This window comes from Ursus maritimus, unplaced genomic scaffold (assembly GCF_017311325.1).
Source record: "Ursus maritimus isolate PB19 unplaced genomic scaffold, ASM1731132v1 scaffold_2, whole genome shotgun sequence".
NCBI classification, from domain to species: Eukaryota; Metazoa; Chordata; class Mammalia; order Carnivora; family Ursidae; genus Ursus; species Ursus maritimus.
Genome location: NW_024424452.1, coordinates 92760919 through 92780469, shown reverse-complemented (window position 1 = coordinate 92780469; position 19551 = coordinate 92760919). Strand labels below are relative to the sequence as shown.

Sequence of the window (19551 nt, the reverse complement as noted above, 5' to 3'; positions counted from 1 at the left end):
AAATAAATAAATAAATAAATAAATAGATAAATAAATAAAAATAATACTGTCATAAACCTCTTTACCATGTATGTCTGATTATTTCCTTTTGATAAGTATTATTTGTAGTGGAATAATGGAGTCATTTATCAACACTTGAAGGCTCTTAATAAACGCTGTCAAACTGCATTAAGTTCATACTCTGTATTAAAAACAAACCAAAAAACCTTTCTGTATTTGATAAATGAAAAAATATACATGATTACAATTTGCATTTGCATACCTATGATTAGTTTTTCAAATGAGTGATTTCTATCCCTGTATCTCTAACCCAGCAATTCCACTTCTAGGAATCTATACTACAGACTGTACTTCCACAAATATGTGAAGATATTTATAGGAATGCTTATTGCAGCAGCAGGAATGGCCAGGAGTAAAGGCAGGTGGGGTAAGGGAAAGATACCTTTGGCTACGCATTTTGTATTATTCAAATAAATTATTTTAAGCATGAACTAACTTCTGTAAATAGAAACGTTAAAAAATTAAATTTGCATCTTCTCCCTATTATTTCTATTTGACAAAAATTATAAATATAAAAAAGAACAATAATGTTATCTTCTGGAACTCCAGATAATCCTTGAGTTCCGACAAAAGAAAAAGTGCTAAAAGTCATCATACCCAATTCTTTAGCATCTCCTCCTGCTGGACTGCCATTTTCCTGTCGTGCTACAAGTGCACTCAAGATGACCTTTGTTGCCCCAATCCTTGGCAGGGTGACATGTGTAAGAAATGGCAAGTTATTTTTTTTGGCAAATGCTTGACTTGTTTCTCGCCTCTTCCTGAGGAAGCCCCCTTCTGGAAACAAAACAATCCATTTTCGATCTCTGCTCCTATAATTATTTTCTAGGTGCTTTTTGAGAAGAAGCAGCTGCTGGTCACGATGAGATTTTCCCTAAGAAGACAGACACACATATAGTAAGTATAGGCACATCTGAAATTAAACTGCCATAAAATTAAATAGAAATAACAGCTTCCGAAGCAAATCCCAATCACAGACTAGAAGAGCGACCCCTCCCCACCCCTCCCCCCGCCTTACTTCCCCTTTTGACCACAGTGGTAAAAAGAAGTGATTAGCACTTATATGACATTAGCACTCCAGAAGCAAAACATTGCTCTAATTGCCCCTGCGAGTTACTCATTCATCAGTTCAGTGACTACCAAGTGCATACTACTTGGGAGGCACTGTCCTACACACTGGAGGTAGAGAAGTAAATAAGAGACCTTCATGGAGCTTACTCGAGTGGAAAAGATAGAAAACTAAAAAGTGTAAATTCAGATGGTGATGTGTTAGGAAGAAAAAAGAGTAGGAGGATAGAGAAGGTCAAGGAGGTCAGGGAGAACAGCCCCACGGAGGTGAAGCAGAAGCAATGAGCTGGTAATGTGAAGGAACCAGTGAAGCGGAGGAGAGCCCAGTTCTCCAGGTGACAAGAAAAGGACAAAGGCCCTGGGATGGGAACGAGCATTGCGTATGGAAGAGCAGCACCAAGGCCAGGGTGGCTGAGGTGTGACAGTGAGGAAGGCAGTGGTAGGAAGGGAAACCGCAGAGAGAGGCAGAGAACAGAGAGGAAGGGCCTTGAACTTGGTAAGCAATTTGAGATGAGAAAAGTCATTGGGTGGTTTTGAACGAGAGAGGGTCATGATCTTATTTACATTAAAAACAAAAAAATCTGCTGGCTCTGGTGACAGAAAGACTCCAGCAGGTAAGTCAGGAGACTATTGTAGTAGTCCAGGCAAGGGGGGGGGGTGATGAGATCTGACTGTGGTGTATTGATGAGAAGTGGGGACATTCCAGAAAGTCAGTCTGAAAGTAGAGCAAACAGCACATTCTAATGGACTGGGCCTTAGTGTGAGGGAAAGAGGAGAAAGAGGATGACTTGGAGACTGAAAGAGGAATCCAGAAAAATTTGTAGGAAAGCCCAAAACCCACAGATAAATATTACAAAGGTTCTTCCTTTGAGTATGGTCGATTTGCAATAAATTTCCCAGCCAACACAATTACAGAAGGCCCCAAAATAATTTGTATGCGTTCAATCTTTAAAATATTCCAATGCAAAACAAGTAAGACATTTTCTTGTTTTACTGAACTGAACTGATCATGATTAAGCTTTATTTATTAAGTTCCCAAAACGACATGTAAAATATTTTTATATTCTTGGAAATATCTAGTAATAAAGTCCAAGAGACTTTCCTTAAAAATAATACTTTTTCTCTCTCCCTTCCCCTCATGTTACAGATTTTTATTACTATCTATTGGGGGGGGGGAGGTTGCTCTTTAGAAACGAACTTGCAGTATTTGATAATTTTGAAATACAATCTTTAAGTATGTAAAACTTTACATCGCAATAAAAAGGAAAATGTTTTGGAGTACATTCCTTTCTACACTTATCTCCTCAAAGTACGCTGATCATTTAGTATAATTTAGTGATTGATGCCTGGGGATCATCAACAGGGTCAACTGTTCTGTGGTAATCTCCTCAGACTCTCATGATGGAAAGGGCTCTGCCTTCCCCTAGACTGCTAAACTGCAATGGTTGCTTCTGCTTCTTCCCCTCCAGTTACTCTAAAGTATTATGCTAATTTCCTTGTTAAGTTGTTCCAATCACTGTTTATTTTGTCCCAAGCTTGTGGCCAATCCCCACTGCCTCTTCCTCCTGAGGTTCCAGTGCAATGCATCTTTCTGCTCAGAAGAATCAAGAGCATTTCCAGAAGAAACGATATCATGGCATAGCACGTGAAAAACAAAATGTTCTGTAGTACATAAAAGTGTCTGGAGTAAAGTATATGTGTTTCGTGACACCTACAGTCACCTTAGAAGTTTCTCTACACACTTCCAGCGTATTGCTGAATTTGTGGTTCTCGGATGAGGCTTAATCAGATTCATCAGTTATCAAACACTTACCTGTGCAAGGCTGAGGCTGCTAAGAACGTAAATACCAGGTAAGTGTGGCATTACCATACGTAGAAACTCTTGCATATCATATTTCAGTTTTTGAGAAAATCAAGCACGTGATACTAGTAGCATACCAGGGAAATACCAGAATGTAGTGCTGACTTGGTAAGAGGGTATGATTCTTTGTCTTTCACTAACTAAACTTACCCCTAATGCTTGGGACCCATTCTCAATCTATCCTCCTCTATCAAACTCATACTTATCCTTTAGATTTGTGCCAAATATCATCTTCTTCTTCAAAGTTTTTCTGAGTTCATAAAAAATCTGATGGATTCACTTTTCCTAATGAGAATTCCCAAAATATGTTCATTTATTTATCTATTTATCGACCCACCTACCTACCCACCTACCTACCGGCAATTTAGATACCTTCTCTATCGTCTAACAGTGACTTGTCAATAAAAATAACAGTGAAAATATAGATGAGGATAGTGGTAATCATGACAAAAATGAGGAGAAAGGGGGCAGGCACTGATCTGAGTGTATTACTTCATTTAACTCCCATCCTATGAGGGCTGTTATTCTCACCTGAAAAATGAGGAAACTTTTTCACATAGCTAAGAAGCAGAAGAGCTGAGAATGTGGCAGGAGCTTGGTAAATCTTTACTAAACGTTGTACTGTTTAGATGGGGTGAGGACGGCAGAGATTAGAATAGCTGCAATGTCACCATTTTACTGCTTGAGCATACGCCGTTCAGACTGAAATCAGTGTTTCAGAGAACAAAGATTCAGAGGACCAGCTCCTTGAGGCACGACAGCTCGCTCTACCTACTATAACTGGTTTCGGTGTGCCTATGTTTACAATAAAGAATCAGTCTGATCAGGCTATCGCTGTGAAAAAGGAATGCTCATTACTCACCTGTCTTATAAAGAAGTCTCCGTGAATTAGAGAAACAATTCCAAAGTTTGTGTACTTGAAAATATGATCCATCAACCACATCATTTGAGCAACAACCTAAAATATTTAAAAGCAAGAAATAATTCCATGTTAAATAGAAGAAACCTGCTATAGTCTAGCCAGGGCTCTAAGTTTTAAATATAATCATCTAAGCAACCTCTTAATTAACCTAAATATTTTAAATATAGTGTTTACTTCTCAATTAAAGCATATAGTCTCCATGAAAAATTACTGGTCTTGATTCCAAGTCTTGAAATCCCAGGTCTCAGGTGTGTGTGTATATATATACATATACATATACATATACATATATATATATATATGTATATATATATACATAATTGCATAACAAAGCCAAACTAACTTCTTAAATTTGAACTTGATTCCAAATTTGTTCTACCCTAACCAAAGTTTTTGGTAATTCTTATATAACTTGTAAAATTATTTTGAAACAAGAAAGTAAAGTTATCAAATGAGGGCTGTAAGTTTAATTAATAAGCACTAAAGCTTTATAAAATGTGACTTTACCTTAATGGCTAAAATATTAAAAAGCATAAATTATAAATATATAAATGTAAAATTATAAAATGTGATAAAAGTATGAAAATGTCCAAAAAAACAGAACATTCAAAATTCATTTCATAGAATGATTTATACATTTGATTATGTTAAGAAGAGTATTTCTTAGTTTATGCAAGGCCATACTCTTTGCTAGCACAAAAATATTTATAGCACGTCAATTCTTTTTTTTTTTTTTTTTTATAAAGATTTTATTTATTTATTCGACAGAGATAGAGACAGCCAGCGAGAGAGGGAACACAAGCAGGGGGAGTGGGAGAGGAAGAAGCAGGCTCATAGCAGAGGAGCCTGATGTGGGGCTCGATCCCAGAACGCTGGGATCACGCCCTGAGCCGAAGGCAGACGCTTAACCGCTGTGCCACCCAGGCGCCCCCTATAGCACGTCAATTCTTAAACACAGAAACAATATCCCTTGCTGATAAGAGTTAATACTCATATTAAAAGCAAAAGCCTTTATTTCATACAAATTTCACAATTAAATGTAAGTGTAAACAGAGGTCTAATTAATAAACTGGTTAATTGTTCCTCCCTGCTGAGGAAATGGCATTCCTTGTTATAATCCATAAATAAATTCATTAAAAGCTACCGCATCAATCAAGAATGCAATAGAGCTCACTTTGGTTTTCGGGAATAACACATGTAAACTTCATCTCGAAGTACCAAATTATATGAACTTACCTATGAGGGAAAAAAATCAGCACTGACATCGCTGGTGCTTTTACATAAACATTATAAACCCTCACAAACAATTTAACATTAAAGCTCCTGCCTTAATGTTTCAGCATCACTGAATAGGTCAATTACACAACTCCTACCCCATCAAATTACTATGTTAAATCACTTTAAAAAATAAAGATACATGCCCAGTGAAGAAGTGATTCCCCAGGTCAATTAATACAGAATAAAACGACTGCCAACATCTCAGTTTTCAGTCTTGTTTTGCTTTGTAATGATGACTGCTTTGTTTAAATAAATTGAGATTTGAACTAAATGGAATTTGCTGAAAAGTGTCCCAAGGAACAAAACAAAAAGCAAGTTGCTTCAACCTATAACATACTTGAGCTTTATACACAGTACGAAGTTTAGTGGCAATTTATTGATTTCTGGGTTTAAAATACCAATGCTAAAGCCACTAGCTTTTGTGCTTAACCTTACATTTTACAATGGATTTATCTCTTCAGTTAGAAGGGTCACCTAAAATGAATCGATTCAATAGGATAGCCAAGCTATCTTCTGAGATTTCTATGGGTAATTCTGTCCTAACGTATTTTAGGGGAAATGTTACAAGTCAATAAATGTTTATTACATGTCTAATAAAGTTCTTTTGACAGAAATATAAATTCTTAGTTTTATCATCATTTGTCATAAAAGGACATGACTCAATTCACAGATACTTATTTAAAAGGTACCAGCACATTTGGAAAATACAATTAATCCTTTGTTTCATATTCCTCAAAAGAGGGGCAGTAAATACCAGCTGCCTGAAGCAACTCTCAGTGTTTCATAGGTCTGTCACTCAGAGCTCTGTTAGGTAATTCCAAGAAACAGAATTGGCCCACATCAATTATTCTTTATCTGGAAGCATGGGTTTTCTAATATCAAAACATCTAGAGAGGCTTACATGAAGGACTACGTTCTTTATATCCCTCTGAAAGTACAGTTAAGTCAATGGTTCTCCTGTTTAGAAATCTGTAAGGACAATTTGGATTGTCACGACGACTAGGGAGTGCCACCAGCATTTAGTGGGTAGCGGTCAGGTATGGAAAACATCCAGCAATGCCCAGGATAGTTCAGGACAACAGTGCTATCCCACCAATGGGCCAATGGGACCTCCATTAACACTAACGGGTGCTACAAGAAGTCTCCTGAATTCCAAAAGCTATGTTACACTCCGTTAAACTAATATTTTTTAATTGGCCCACAATTTAGCATTAGCCTTCTTTCTTCGAATGTACCCACGGAGTATGCAATAAGTCAAGTAAACATTCTTACTAGTAAATATTAATAAAAATTAATATTGTCCTGTACTTATTAGGCAGGAAGGAGAGATTATGATGCACCTAGCTTTATATTTCTTAATTACTCCTTTATGAAGGAATACAACAAAATTCCTCAAGATTTCAAATTATTCACTAGTATCAGATCATAATAAAAAATGTTTAGTATCACTAAACTGAAAATAATAACTAAATTACTCTGGACAGAAAAATGAACCTAAGTCAAACTAACAGAAATCTTTTTATAAAAGCAAACAAATAAGACAAATTTTATTGTCCACATAGCTGGTGAATTTCAGATTCCCTAATATTCTAGTTAATACAGTTATTATCTATCCGTGAGAGTGACAACGTTAAGCGTATTTATACTGACCACTGTAATCATTCTTTGAAATTCAAAAACCAACTAAGAACACTGTAAGCCCTCAGAATAATCACTATGAATATAATGACCTTATCGGTAAGAATAAAATGTTAATTAGGGATTCTCTTTGATGAAAAGCCAAATTAGTTTCTATAAAATTTTAACATCACAACAAATGTTATTATAAGTGCAAATATATTTATACAATGGTATTCTTTTAACAGTTCAAGATTCTGAATATAAGAAAGGATTGAACTTATTTCACATTCCAGCAAGATTATGCCTCTGCTTTTCAGATAAACATGAAAAACAGATTCTACAATAATCAAACATTTTCCTTTACTCTCACTCATTTTCTGACCCCCACCCCGATCTACTGAATCAAAATCTCTAGGACCTAAACGTACCAGGCTTAGTCTTGCCTTGGTATTCTGGCCAGAATACCACTAAGGAAGAAGGCCCTTGGCTTCGCCACTCAACTAGGCCAACTTGATGTCTTCTCCCCTCTACGAAGTTTTCTATACCTGTCATACATGGGAGCTCACCCTCCACTAAATACCTTCTGCAAGTAAGTATTGTTCATTATACCTGCCTTCCACCTACACTGGACTGTTAGCTCCTTTAAGAGGACAGTATCTTACAGGATGGTGTTCAACCCTTACAGTCACTGACCATGAATATGAAGCATTTAATAAACATCTATTGGTTTGTTTCATTGCTATGAGGATAAATATTAACTTCATTAATATATACACTTTCTATTTATTTAGTTTTCTATGAACACAACCTCTTTAACTTCTAAGGTGACAATTCTTTTAATGCTAAAGACTGAATTTATTTTAAACCCACCCATTGATAGATGTATTTTAGTTATCAACAGAAGCCACGTAAAACCAATGGTTCATACGTAGCCTTAGTAATACTTAATAAAATGGGCCTAATATCCTCCCTTTCAATTTGCTTTGTAAAGGAAATCCAAAATATTTACTTTTTTTTTTTTCTTCTGGCTAAAGATCCCCAAGATCACCTAATTCACTGACCAAGTAGACTCTTCTATCTTAAACAATACTGCTCTTTGTGTCTGTATTTTTCAAACCAGTGACCCAACACTTCACCTCAAGACAGCCCCCAATATGAACATCTTAAATCTGTTTTTACCTCAATCACTTTTAAAAACAGCTCTATGGAGATATCATTCATATCACTTTCCAGTTACTTTTTTTGAAAGTCTCCATATTCCTGTCCTGGAGCTGGAATTATACTTAGAATTGTATATGTGTATATGTATATGTGTGTGTATATATATATATATATTTTTTTTAATTTTTCTCAATTTTCAGTTTACGTTCCAAACCATAGTAAGATACTTGGATAGATTCTGTTAACCTCCGCCCTCTGCTGCCTACGTCTGCCTTCAGGATGGCTTACCAGTCCTTTGTCTTGGAGGCACATCATCAGAGTGCACACATCTCCTGTTGCCTGATGATTCACCAACATTACTGCTTCATCTTGTGAAACTGCTTTAATATCGTCCCCCCATTCCATCACTGTAAGAACAAAAAAGCTGTCACTTTAAAGATTTTACATGACTAGAAACCTTATATTAGACAAACTGGTATATATCAATGATGATAGATCACTCAGCTAAAACTTTGAAAGTTTGAACTAAGTTTACGTCCTGTAAATATCAGGCTGTCAATACAACATTTTCTAAAGCCCCCAAATATCCATTAAAATGTAAAATGGTCATCCTTTGATCTAGAAGTTCTACTTAGAATTTATCCTGCAGAAACATTTGTCCAAATAGGCAAAGACAGATGCGTAAGGATGTTTATTGGAACTTAAATGTTCACCAATTTAATGTTCACCATTAGGGGAGTGGATAAGAAAGTTACGATAAATTGGAAGAGTGTAAATCCACTGAAAGAATAGAGGGTATATCTATACACTAACCCAAAAAGGACTTGCTATCAAGGAAACAAAACAAGTCACAAAACAGCTTATATAGCATGATTCCACCTTTTAAAAGAAGGAATAGGGGCGCCTGGGTAGCGCAGCGGTTAAGCATCTGCCTTCGGCTCAGGGCGTGATCCTGGCGTTATGGGATCGAGCCCCACATCAGGCTCCTCCGCTATGAGCCTGCTTCTTCCTCTCCCACTCCCCGTGCTTCTGTTCCCTCTCTCTCTGGCTGTCTCTATCTCTTTCAAATAAATAATAAAAAAATAAAATCTTTAAAAAAAAAAAGAAGGAATAAAATTTATGATATTTAAGTGAAAAAAGTCTAGGGGAATGAATTCTAAACTATTGATATTGATCATGAGTAGGATAAGGTTTCCAGAGCCCCTCAAATTCTACTTTATAATAAAATGTGAAAATATTACAAATATATGCGAGTATTTTCATTTTAAAATAAGAAAACTAATAAAGATGTTACACTTACTAAGAATCTCCTGACCAAAAGTCGTTGTACCAAGACCTATATGTACACTCTAAGGAAAACACTGGTATCTCTTCGTAGTTATGTCTCATTCTACAGTAAATCTACTTCACAAAAAAAATATAATTGAGCATCAGTTTTGAACATCAGGATTCTACAAGACAAAGCTTCCAGGGTTCCTCAAATGTCTGACATGAATTATGAGAGGCTGATTATACATTAGTATTCACTCATCTTACACATGGTTAAAGGGAAAGAAATCAAGCCGCCTGTACATTATAGTTCTGGATGCAGTGGGCATGGGGAGATGTGGAGCTCACCTGCTCTGCCTCCCCCTGCCTCCCTCCTTCTCCAGCCACCCTTCACTGTCACCCTGACACAGTGGAATTCCTCATAAGAGTACATGTGAGAAAAGCAGTCTGCTAATTTTTTCTTTCTGTTAAAAGCCACTTAAGCCATGCATCTATTTATTGATTTTAAAGACCTTAAAATTTTGTAATAAGGAAATTTTCGGCTGGGCTAAACATATAGTATTATGTTGTGAGACCTCCTTGCAAAGTGAGGTAAACTGATCATTACCGACACCAAATGTTATTACCAACACTCAAATAATTTATACTGTATGGGAAAATTTTTATTTTAGTTTTTTTTTAATGAATACAGCATAAAACTATGTTAAAGGGATGTCAAATAACCCTTAAGGAATAGAGTAGAACACTGGGAGAGAGTCCAGCCCCTTGAAAAATGCAGCAACACCGACTTTCCTTCCAGTGGCCTTTCCTTCCCAAGTTCCCAGTTCAGCTCAGCTGACAAGCTACCTACCGAAACTACAGCTGCTGTATCATACGCTGCAGTGAGGAGCATGAATTGGTACAACAGTCTGGGAAGTCGATTTGGCAATATACATCAAAACTGAGAAACGCAGAAATCTTTTTATCCAGAAATTCTACTTCTAGGAATTCAACTTACAGATATACTTATTTACGTGCAGACTGACACATATGCAAAACTAGTTACTGCAGCCTTATTGGTAAGAGCAAAGAGGAATGGGAGCCTGGGGGGTGCAGTTGGTTAAGCAACCGACACTTGGTTTTGGCTCAGGTTGTGATCTCATGGTCTTGAGGTCGAGCCTTGTGTCAGGCTCTACACTCAGACTGGAGTCTGCTTAAGATTCTCTCTCCCGTTCACTCTGCCCCTCCCTACCTCTCCTGCTCTCTCTCTCTCAAATAAATAAATCTTTAAAAAAAGAAAAAAGAAAAAAGAGGAAAGAGGAAAACAACTCAAAAGGGAGACTAGCTCAAATTCATAGAAATTGAAAAAAAAAATGATGGTTTCCAGGAGGGGGAAATGGGAAGGTGCTGTCCAATTAGCAGAGTTTCAGTTTTGCAAGATGAAGAAGTTCTGGAGATGGGCTACACGATAATGTGAATATACTTAACAATGCTGAACCGTACACTTAAAAATGGTTAAGGTGAGGGACGCGTGGGTGGCTCAGTCAGTTGAGCAATTGACTTTGGTTTCAGTTCAGGTCACGATCTCATGGGTTGTGAGACCAACCCCCCCACCTCCCCCGTGGGACTCCATGCTGGTGCGGAGTCTGCTGGAGATTCTCTCTCTCCCTCTTCCTTCGCCCCTGCCCCTGCTTTTGTGTGCTCTCTCTCTAAAATGAATTTTCTTTACATCTTTAAAAAAATGGTTAGGATGATAAATTTTATGTTACGTATATTTCCTCAAAATTAAACATTAAGAAGGAAGACTAGTTAAATGATAATATACCTATGTAAAGCAATATTATGTAATCATATCATTTATATGCAAATATGGAACAATATACTATAAACAACAACAGCAAAATGCAGAACAGTGTGTCAGGGATGCCACCAGTTGGATTTTATTTTTTATTTATTTATTTTTTTATTTTTTAAGATTTTATTTATTTATTTATTTATTTATTTATTTATTTGACAGAGATAGAGACAGCCAGCGAGAGAGGGAACATAAGCAGGGTGGGTGGGAGAGGAAGAAGCAGGCTCCCAGCGGAGGAGCCTGATGTGGGGCTCAATCCCATAATGCCAGGATCACACCCTGAGCCGAAGGCAGACGCTTAACCGTTGTGCCACCCAGGCGCTCCTACCAGTTGGGTTTTAAAAGGATGTAGAGTACTGGGTGATTCAGTCAGTTAAGCATCTGACTCTTTATTTCAGCTCAGATCAAGATCTCAGGGTCATGAGATCAAGCCCCACTTCAGGCTTCCGCTGGGCGTGGAGCCTGCTTAAGATTCTCTCCCTCCTGGAGCCTGGGTGGCTGAGTCGCTTAAGCGGCTGCCTTTGGCTCAGGTCATGATCCTGGGGTCCTGGGATGGAGCGCTGAGTCAGGCTTCCCTGCTCAGCAGGGAGTCTGCGTCTCCTTCTGCCCCTCCCCCCCCACATGCTCGCACGCGCTCTCTCTCTCTCTCAAATAAATAAAATCTTTAAAAAGAAAAAAGATTCTCTCCCTTCCTCTCCCTCTGCCCCTCCCCCACTGTGCTCACACCCTCTCTCTCTCTCTCAAAAAATATAATAAAATAAAAAGAATAGAGGGAGATATATGTGCTAAATAAAAATTCCCCCATCATGCCTCTGCTGACAATCCTTCAACAGGGACAGAAAGACACACACATACACACACACACACACACACACAATTCTTTCATTAATTCATTCCTCATTCAATAACTCGGCACCAGGCACTGTTAGGTGTTGTGGATATAAAGAGAAAAAATCAGCTGCATTTCTACACACTAAAAATGAGACAGAAGAAAGAGAAATTAAGGAGTCGATTCCATTTACAACCGCACCAAAAAGCGTAAGATATCTCTGGGTAAATCTAACCAAAGAGGCAAAGGATCTCTACTCAGAAAACTATAGAACACTCCTGAAAGAAATTGAGGAAGACACAAAGAAATGGAAAAATGTTCCATGCTCATGGATTGGAAGAACAAATATTAAAATGTCTACGTTACCTAGAGCAATCCATACATTCAATACAATCCCTATCAAAATACCATCAATTTTTTTTCACAGAGCTGGAACAAAGAATCCTAAAATTTGTATGGAACCAGAGAAGACACTGAATAGCCAGAGGAATGTTGAAAGAGAAAACCAAAGCTGGTGGCATCACAATGCCAGACTTCAAGCTCTATTACAAAGCTGTAATCACCAGGACAGTATGGTACTGGCACAAAAACAGACACGTAGATCAATGGAACAGAACAGAAAACCCAGACATGGACCTCAACTCTATGGTCAACTAATCTTTGACAAAGCAGGAAAGAATATCCAATGGAAAAAGGACAGTCTCTTCAACAAATGGTGTTGGGAAAATTGGGCAGCCACATGCAGAAGAATGAAACTGGACCATTTCCTTACACCACACACAAAAATAGACTCAAAATGGATGAAAGACCTAAATGTGAGACAGGAATCCATCAAAATCTTAGAGGAGAACCCAGGCAGCAATCTCTGTGACCTTGGCTGCAGCAACTTCTTGCTAGACACGTCTCCAAAGGTAAGGGAAACAAAGGCAAAAATGAGCTACTGGGACTTCATCAAGATAAAATCTTTTGCACAGCAAAGGAAACAGTCGACAAAACTAAAAGACAACTGACAGAATGGGAGAAGATATTTGCAAATGTCTTATCAGATAAAGGGCTAGTATCCAAAATCTATAAACTTATCAAACTCAACACCCAAAGAACAAATAATCCAGTCAAGAAATGGGCAGAAGACATGAACAGACATTTCTCCAAAGAAGACATACAAATGGCCAACAGACACATGAAAAAATGCTCATCATCACTCGGCATCAGGGAAATACAAATCAAAACCACAGTGAGATACCACCTTACACCAGTCAGAATGGCTATAACTAACAACTCAGGAAACGACAGATTTTGGCGAGGATGCAGAAAAAGGGGAACACTCTTACACTGTTGGTTGGAATGCAAGCTGGTGCAGTCACTCTGGAAAACAGTTATGAAGGTTCCTCAAGAAATTAAAAATAGAGCTACCCTACGACCCAAAAATTGCACTACTAGGCATGTACCCCAAAGATTCAAATGTAGTGATCCAAAGGGCACCTGCACCCCAATGTTTATAGCAGCAATGTCCACAACAGCCAAACTATGGAAAGAGCCCAGATGTCCACTGACAGATGAATGGATAAAGAAGATGTGAGATACACACACACACACACACACACGGAATACTACTCAGCCATCAAAACAAAAAAGAAATCTTGCCATTTGCAACGACATGGATGGAACGAGAGGGTATTATGCTAAGCGAAACAAGTTAATCAGAGAAAGACAATTATCATATGATATCATTCATACGTGGAATTTAAGAAACAAAACACAGGAGCATGGGGAGGAGAGGAAAAAATAAAACAAGACAAAATCAGAGAGGGAGACAAACCATAAGAGACTCTTAATCAGGAAACAAACTGAGGGTTGCTAGGAGGCTAGGGTAACTGTGTGATGGACATCAAGGAGGGCAAGTGCTGTAATGAGCACGGGGTATTATATAAGGCTGATGAATCACTGACTGATACTTCTGAAGCTAATAATACATTATATGTTAATTAATTGAATTTAAATTTTAAGAAAGGAAAAAAAGAAAAAAGGGAAAAAATAAAATAAAAATGAAAGTATTATTCTAACAGCAATTTAAACACTCAAGAAAAGTCTAGCCTGGTTCTATAAATATTGAGCTATTAAGAGGTAATGTGGAAAGTCTCCTGGCTCCATATCTATATAAACAGAGGTTTCATAACCAAATATTCCTTTAATGAAATTTCTGCCACATGAATGGAAAATGCTAGATACCTAAGTCTATGCAGCGGGAAAGCATGTAAGTGAATACAACTGCAAATGATTTTTTTACATAAAATGTATCCTACCTGTTTGCTTTACATAAAGTAGATAAATCCAGTATGTTGGCTTAAGTCTCTTAAATTGAATTTAGAACCCTCTGAAATGGTTTGAATAGTGCCCCCCCCCAAATTTACATTCATCCAAAATCTGTAAATGGGACCTTATTTGAAAACAGGGTCTCTGCAGAGATAATCAATTTAAGATGAGGTCTTACTGGATTAGGGTGGGCCCTAAATCTAAGTCCAATATGACTGGTGTCCTTTAAGAAGAGGGAAACACGGACAGAGAGATAGGGAGAACGCCATAAGACAACAGAGGTGGGGACTAGAGTGACAGATCTACAAGCCAAGGACTGAGGATAACGACCAGAAGCAGCAAGAGGCAAGGAAGGATCCTCCCCTAGAGCTTTCAGAGAGAGCCCGGCCATGCCCGCACCTTGATTTTAGACTTCAAACCTCCAGAGCTGTGAGGGGATAAATTTCTCTTGTTTGAAGCCACCCCATTTGTGGTACTCAACCCCCTGAAACTCATACACCCCACGCACCTCAACTTTCTCCATCCCTTTTCTCTCCCATTCTATTCCCCCCAAATTATAGTTTTTTCTGATCAAATATAGGATAAGAATGGCACTGTACTTTAATCATCTAGAACATTTTAATAGACATCTAACGTTATGTACTATAAATGGTTCCTAATGTTCATTTCTGTAACCCTTTCAGGGAATAATTATTAAGAGTTAATCCATTACATATTTTATCTCTCAGCCATAAGTTAGCCAAAATTTATTTTCAAACTAAGTGTCACTTTACTAAGACTCACATGGCATACTGAATCGAGCAAGTGAAGATAGCTCAAACAAATTTTTATCAAAAATTATCCTGATGTAGCAATTTCCAATATTTATGGTGTTCCTTAATCATACTTTTATCATACCTATATACTTCAAAGATCACTGTTAGAAAGTCATATGACAAACAAAATTGAGATAAAAATGCTTGTAGAGAAAAGGCCTTTATCTTATGTATGAAGAAGCTACGTTCCTCAGTTCATACCTTGCTTTACCAGAACCTATAATAATGGAGCCAGTATCTTAACCAAGGAATAGAATTATCTGCATGTTAAAGGACAGAAGCTATGGGTGCCTGCCAGCTCTTACACCGTACTGAAGAACAAAAATATTTTAACACACTGTTCTATGAAATGCATTCTAGAACTAGGTCAGGTCCACTATTTCCAAAGGGAATGAAGGACAACTGAATAAAATGTGGAAGAAAACTTCTCTAGTTGTAACTGAATTTTAAAATTCTTTTAAAAACCAAAGCCAAAGATTATCACCTACCACACACACACACACACACACACACACACAAACACACACACACTTTTTCCTCTCTTTTCTAACATATCGTCAATAAACCTCCCCCAAAAGTTACAGACTAGTATTGATCAAGATAGTTCACATCTCAAAGAGAAAATAAAAGCAATATGAATCCACCACAAATTCCTTAAAAACAGTGATGCCAAGGCCATTATACTGACTCACAAAACAGAATTAATGTGGGGAAGGAAGGTTGCTTAATATATGACCATAACAGCTCACCTTTCTAAGTTCAAAAAAAATTACGCCTAAAAGTTCATGCCACAAACTGTTTTACCATTCAGTGTTTCATTTTTCTTATTTATGAAATATTGATATTATTAATGCAACTCAAATATAAAGTGAAAATAAATGCTATATAATTGATAAAAATCACAGAAATCCTGGGTACCTGGATTACATGACAGTTGAAGCCACTTTTGGAGTCACTATTAAATAAAAGAGTCATATTTCTACTGTGTCATCTAAGGTCAGGTATTCTAAGATGAATAGTCAAGATTAAAGAGTTACTCCCCCCCCCAAAATGTATAATAATTTCACAGACCTCAGGACCTGTGGCTATAATAGCCCACGCTGGAGGCACACTGGGTTCATCCAAAGCTGCGGGATAGCAGAGCAAATGGGGCAAGACAGAAAGGGACTGAGGATATTAATTAAGGATGGCCGTGAGAAAGCCAGGTACTGATTAATGGAGGGGAGGCTGGCTGGTGAGGAAGACCCAAGCAAGGGGAGATTAACTAAAAGAAACTGGAGAGAGGGCTACTCTGATAGATATACTCAATCCATCCCCTACCTCCACCCTTACCCATCTTATTTAAGCTCCCAGAAGCGGGGCCCAGATATTTAGAAAAAGCTCCCTATTCCACTTCTAGGTATTTATCTGAAGAAAAGAAAAACACTAACTAGAAAAGATTTGTGCACCCCGTTCACTGCAGCAGTATTTACATTAGCCAAGATGTGGAAACAACCCGTGCTCATCAATGAACGACCGGATACAGAAAACACACACACGAAGGAATATTATTCAGCTATAAAATAGAGTGAAGTCTTGCCATTTGCAACAATATGGACAAACCTTGAGGGTTTTATGCTAAGTAAAATAAATCAGAGAAAAACAAATACTGTATGATCTTTTTTACATGTGGAATCTTAAAAGCAAGCAAACAAATGCCAAGATCATAGACACAGAAAACAGATTGGTGGTTGCCAGAGGGCTGCAGGAGTGGGGAGGGGAAGTGGGTGAACTGTTTTGTTTTTTGGTTTTTTTTTTTTTTCAGTTTAAATAAATTGTTAAAATAAAAAAGAAAAGAAAAGCATAGTCATGTGTTATTACCAGTACCCCAAAAAGCCCTTAATGTGAAAGATAGAAAACAGAAAAGCAAAAGACCTGGAGGAAACAAACACACGAAAAAGAAAACTTCAAAAGAGACCAGCATTAATACACTGAGGTAAGAGAAGATGATGATAGCAATATAACCACGAGATAAGAACAAGATGCTCTAAAAAAAAAAAAAAAAAAAAAAAAAAAAGGAACACTTACAGAAGAAAAAGGAACTGTTGGAAATCACCATGTTAGCAAAAATTTAAAATCTTAATAGAAAGATTGGGAGATAAAGTTGGGGAAATCTGGAAAGTAGATAAAGCGTTGAAAAACAGGAGAGAAAAGATTTGAACATGAGAGGGTCGTTCCACAGTCTAACATTCAAATAACAGAAGTTCCAGAAAAAAGAACAGAGGAAAAGAAATCAAAGAAATAATTAGCATCAAGGATGTAAATTTCCAGATTGATAGGGAACATCCAGTAACCAGTACAGTAGATGAAAATACCCACACCAAGGCATGCTCACAAAGTTTCAGAACAATGCAGCCAAAGAGAAGATGCTATAAATGTTTAGAAAGAAAAAAATACGAAACAAAGGTAAGGAATCAGATTGGCTTTGGACAACAGCTACAGAAAGTTAAAAGATAGCAGAGTTACGGTTTTAAAATCCTGAAGAGGAACTATTTCCAACCTGGAATTCTCTACCCAAACTATCCAGCAGGTGTGAGGGTAGAAAAAATATTTTCAGGTGTGCAACATTTCAAAAAACAAACCACTTGTTCGAAGGAAGCTGCATATGTGCTTGCCAAATAAGGGGATAAACCAAGAAAGAGAAAAACTATGGGAATGCGAAGCCAGAGACAGGCAAAAGGAATTCCCAGGATGACAGGAAAGGGAGGTCCCAGGATGTTAGCGGCCCACTCGACTTACTGGCTAACCAGTCCGAATTGGAGTAAGTTAGGGGTTTCCCAGAGAGACTGTCCAAAAAGATGAAATTGACAGAATAGCAACTGAAGGACTTGAGAACTCTAAAACTGACAAGAAGTTTGGGGTTGAATTAGTGATCATTTCAGAGAAAAGCAAGCGAAGGAAAGACAAAAAAAAAACAAAGACAAAAATTACTAACTCTAGGGAAAATATTGTGTAGGAAAGTGAAAGTAAACACAATTTTACTATATGGCTCAGGTATGAACAGATCATATATTCATAATTAAAGAAAATCTCTGAATATTGATATAATAAAAATTATAATAAAATTCAAATACAACCTAGAAAAATTACTTTATAAGGTATTACTTAAAAATAGGATGGTTAGCTTTTTCTAAAGATGTATAGTTTCTGAATATTAAAATAATGTGTGTAATTCTAATGAATTAAAACAATACTAAAACACACGCAGAAGAAAATCACCCAAATTCCACTACCCAGGGATAAGAAAACACTATTAAAAATTTTGTAGTGTATCTTCCAATGATTTTTCTATGTGTATAAAGATAAATTTTCAAACCAAAAAGGAATGATACTTAATATATTGTGCTATACCATTTGAAATTTAATATATCATATAAAATTGCTGTCATCAAATATGCTTCCACATTATTTTTAATGCTATATAATAGTTTATTACATGTAAGTCCTATAGCTTAGTTAATTCCCTAATGCTGGGTACTGGCTATTTATTACAGAAAGTGCTAGACAAATAATTACACAAAGCAAAGAACTATGGGATTTCTGATCTAAAAACTATGGTAAATTTCTTAAAACAAAGAATAAAAACGTTTCTATTTACAAATGTTAAGTTACCAAAACAAATAAGTTAAAAGTACAAAAATGTATTTTAGGAAGTCACAGAACTGCTGCATATCTTGATTGTAGGAACAAATAAGTCAGTACAAAAATGAATTTTAGGAAGTAATGGAACTGCTGTATATCTTGATGCTGGTTATGTAACTGCATATGTCTGTCAAAAACTCATATAGACTATATAAACTACAAGGGGTAAATTTTACTGTATGCAAATTATACCACGATAAAACTGAAAAACACATGCACAAATTTAGACGACATGACTTTTTAATATGTTCTTTGAGTCAGTCAGTGAATAAACTCACAGAAATCTAAAAACTTTTATAGATACAAAGAAAGATGGAGAGAAAGAAAGATGGAGAGAGCCCTCACTAGAAGGTGACCACGCTGGCACCCTGACCTTGGACTTCCCATTAGAACTCTAAGCAATACATTTCTGTTGTTTATAAGCCACACAACCTATGATATTTCGTTATAGCAGCCTGAATAGACTAAGACATATGAACTGATGCACAAAAACATTTAACAAATTTCAATAGCTATGCATAATAAAAACTCTTAGTAAAGTAAGAAGAGAAAGGAATTTCTTCGATGTAACAAAGTGTTTCTATACAAAACCTATAGTTAACGTAATATTTAGTAGTAATTATATATTAATGCTTCCCCCATAAGATTCAGAAGTGGGCAAGGATATCAAATTTCCTCTCTCTTACTTCACATATTCCAGAAGTGTCCAGAAGACACTTCAATAATGCAAGGGGAAAAAAGTCATACAGGTTGGAAAGGGAGAGAAAACTGTTCATATTCCAATGGCATGACTGTCCATGCAGAACTTCCCAACTAATCTATAAAAGGCTCTCATTATTGAAG

General features: G+C 36.9%; 1 protein-coding gene across 1 annotated transcript in view; it reads right to left on the bottom strand.

The window, feature by feature from the left end:
• LPGAT1 (lysophosphatidylglycerol acyltransferase 1) overlaps window positions 1–19551 on the bottom strand; it is an 81485-nt gene that overhangs the window by 35830 nt on the left and 26104 nt on the right. The window contains exons 3-5 of the mRNA XM_040636366.1: window positions 8256–8374; window positions 3849–3944; window positions 658–931 (exon numbers count right to left, since the gene is read on the bottom strand). Of these exons, the coding sequence (XP_040492300.1) occupies window positions 658–931; window positions 3849–3944; window positions 8256–8374 (489 nt within the window). The remainder of the gene's footprint in view (window positions 1–657; window positions 932–3848; window positions 3945–8255; window positions 8375–19551) is intronic.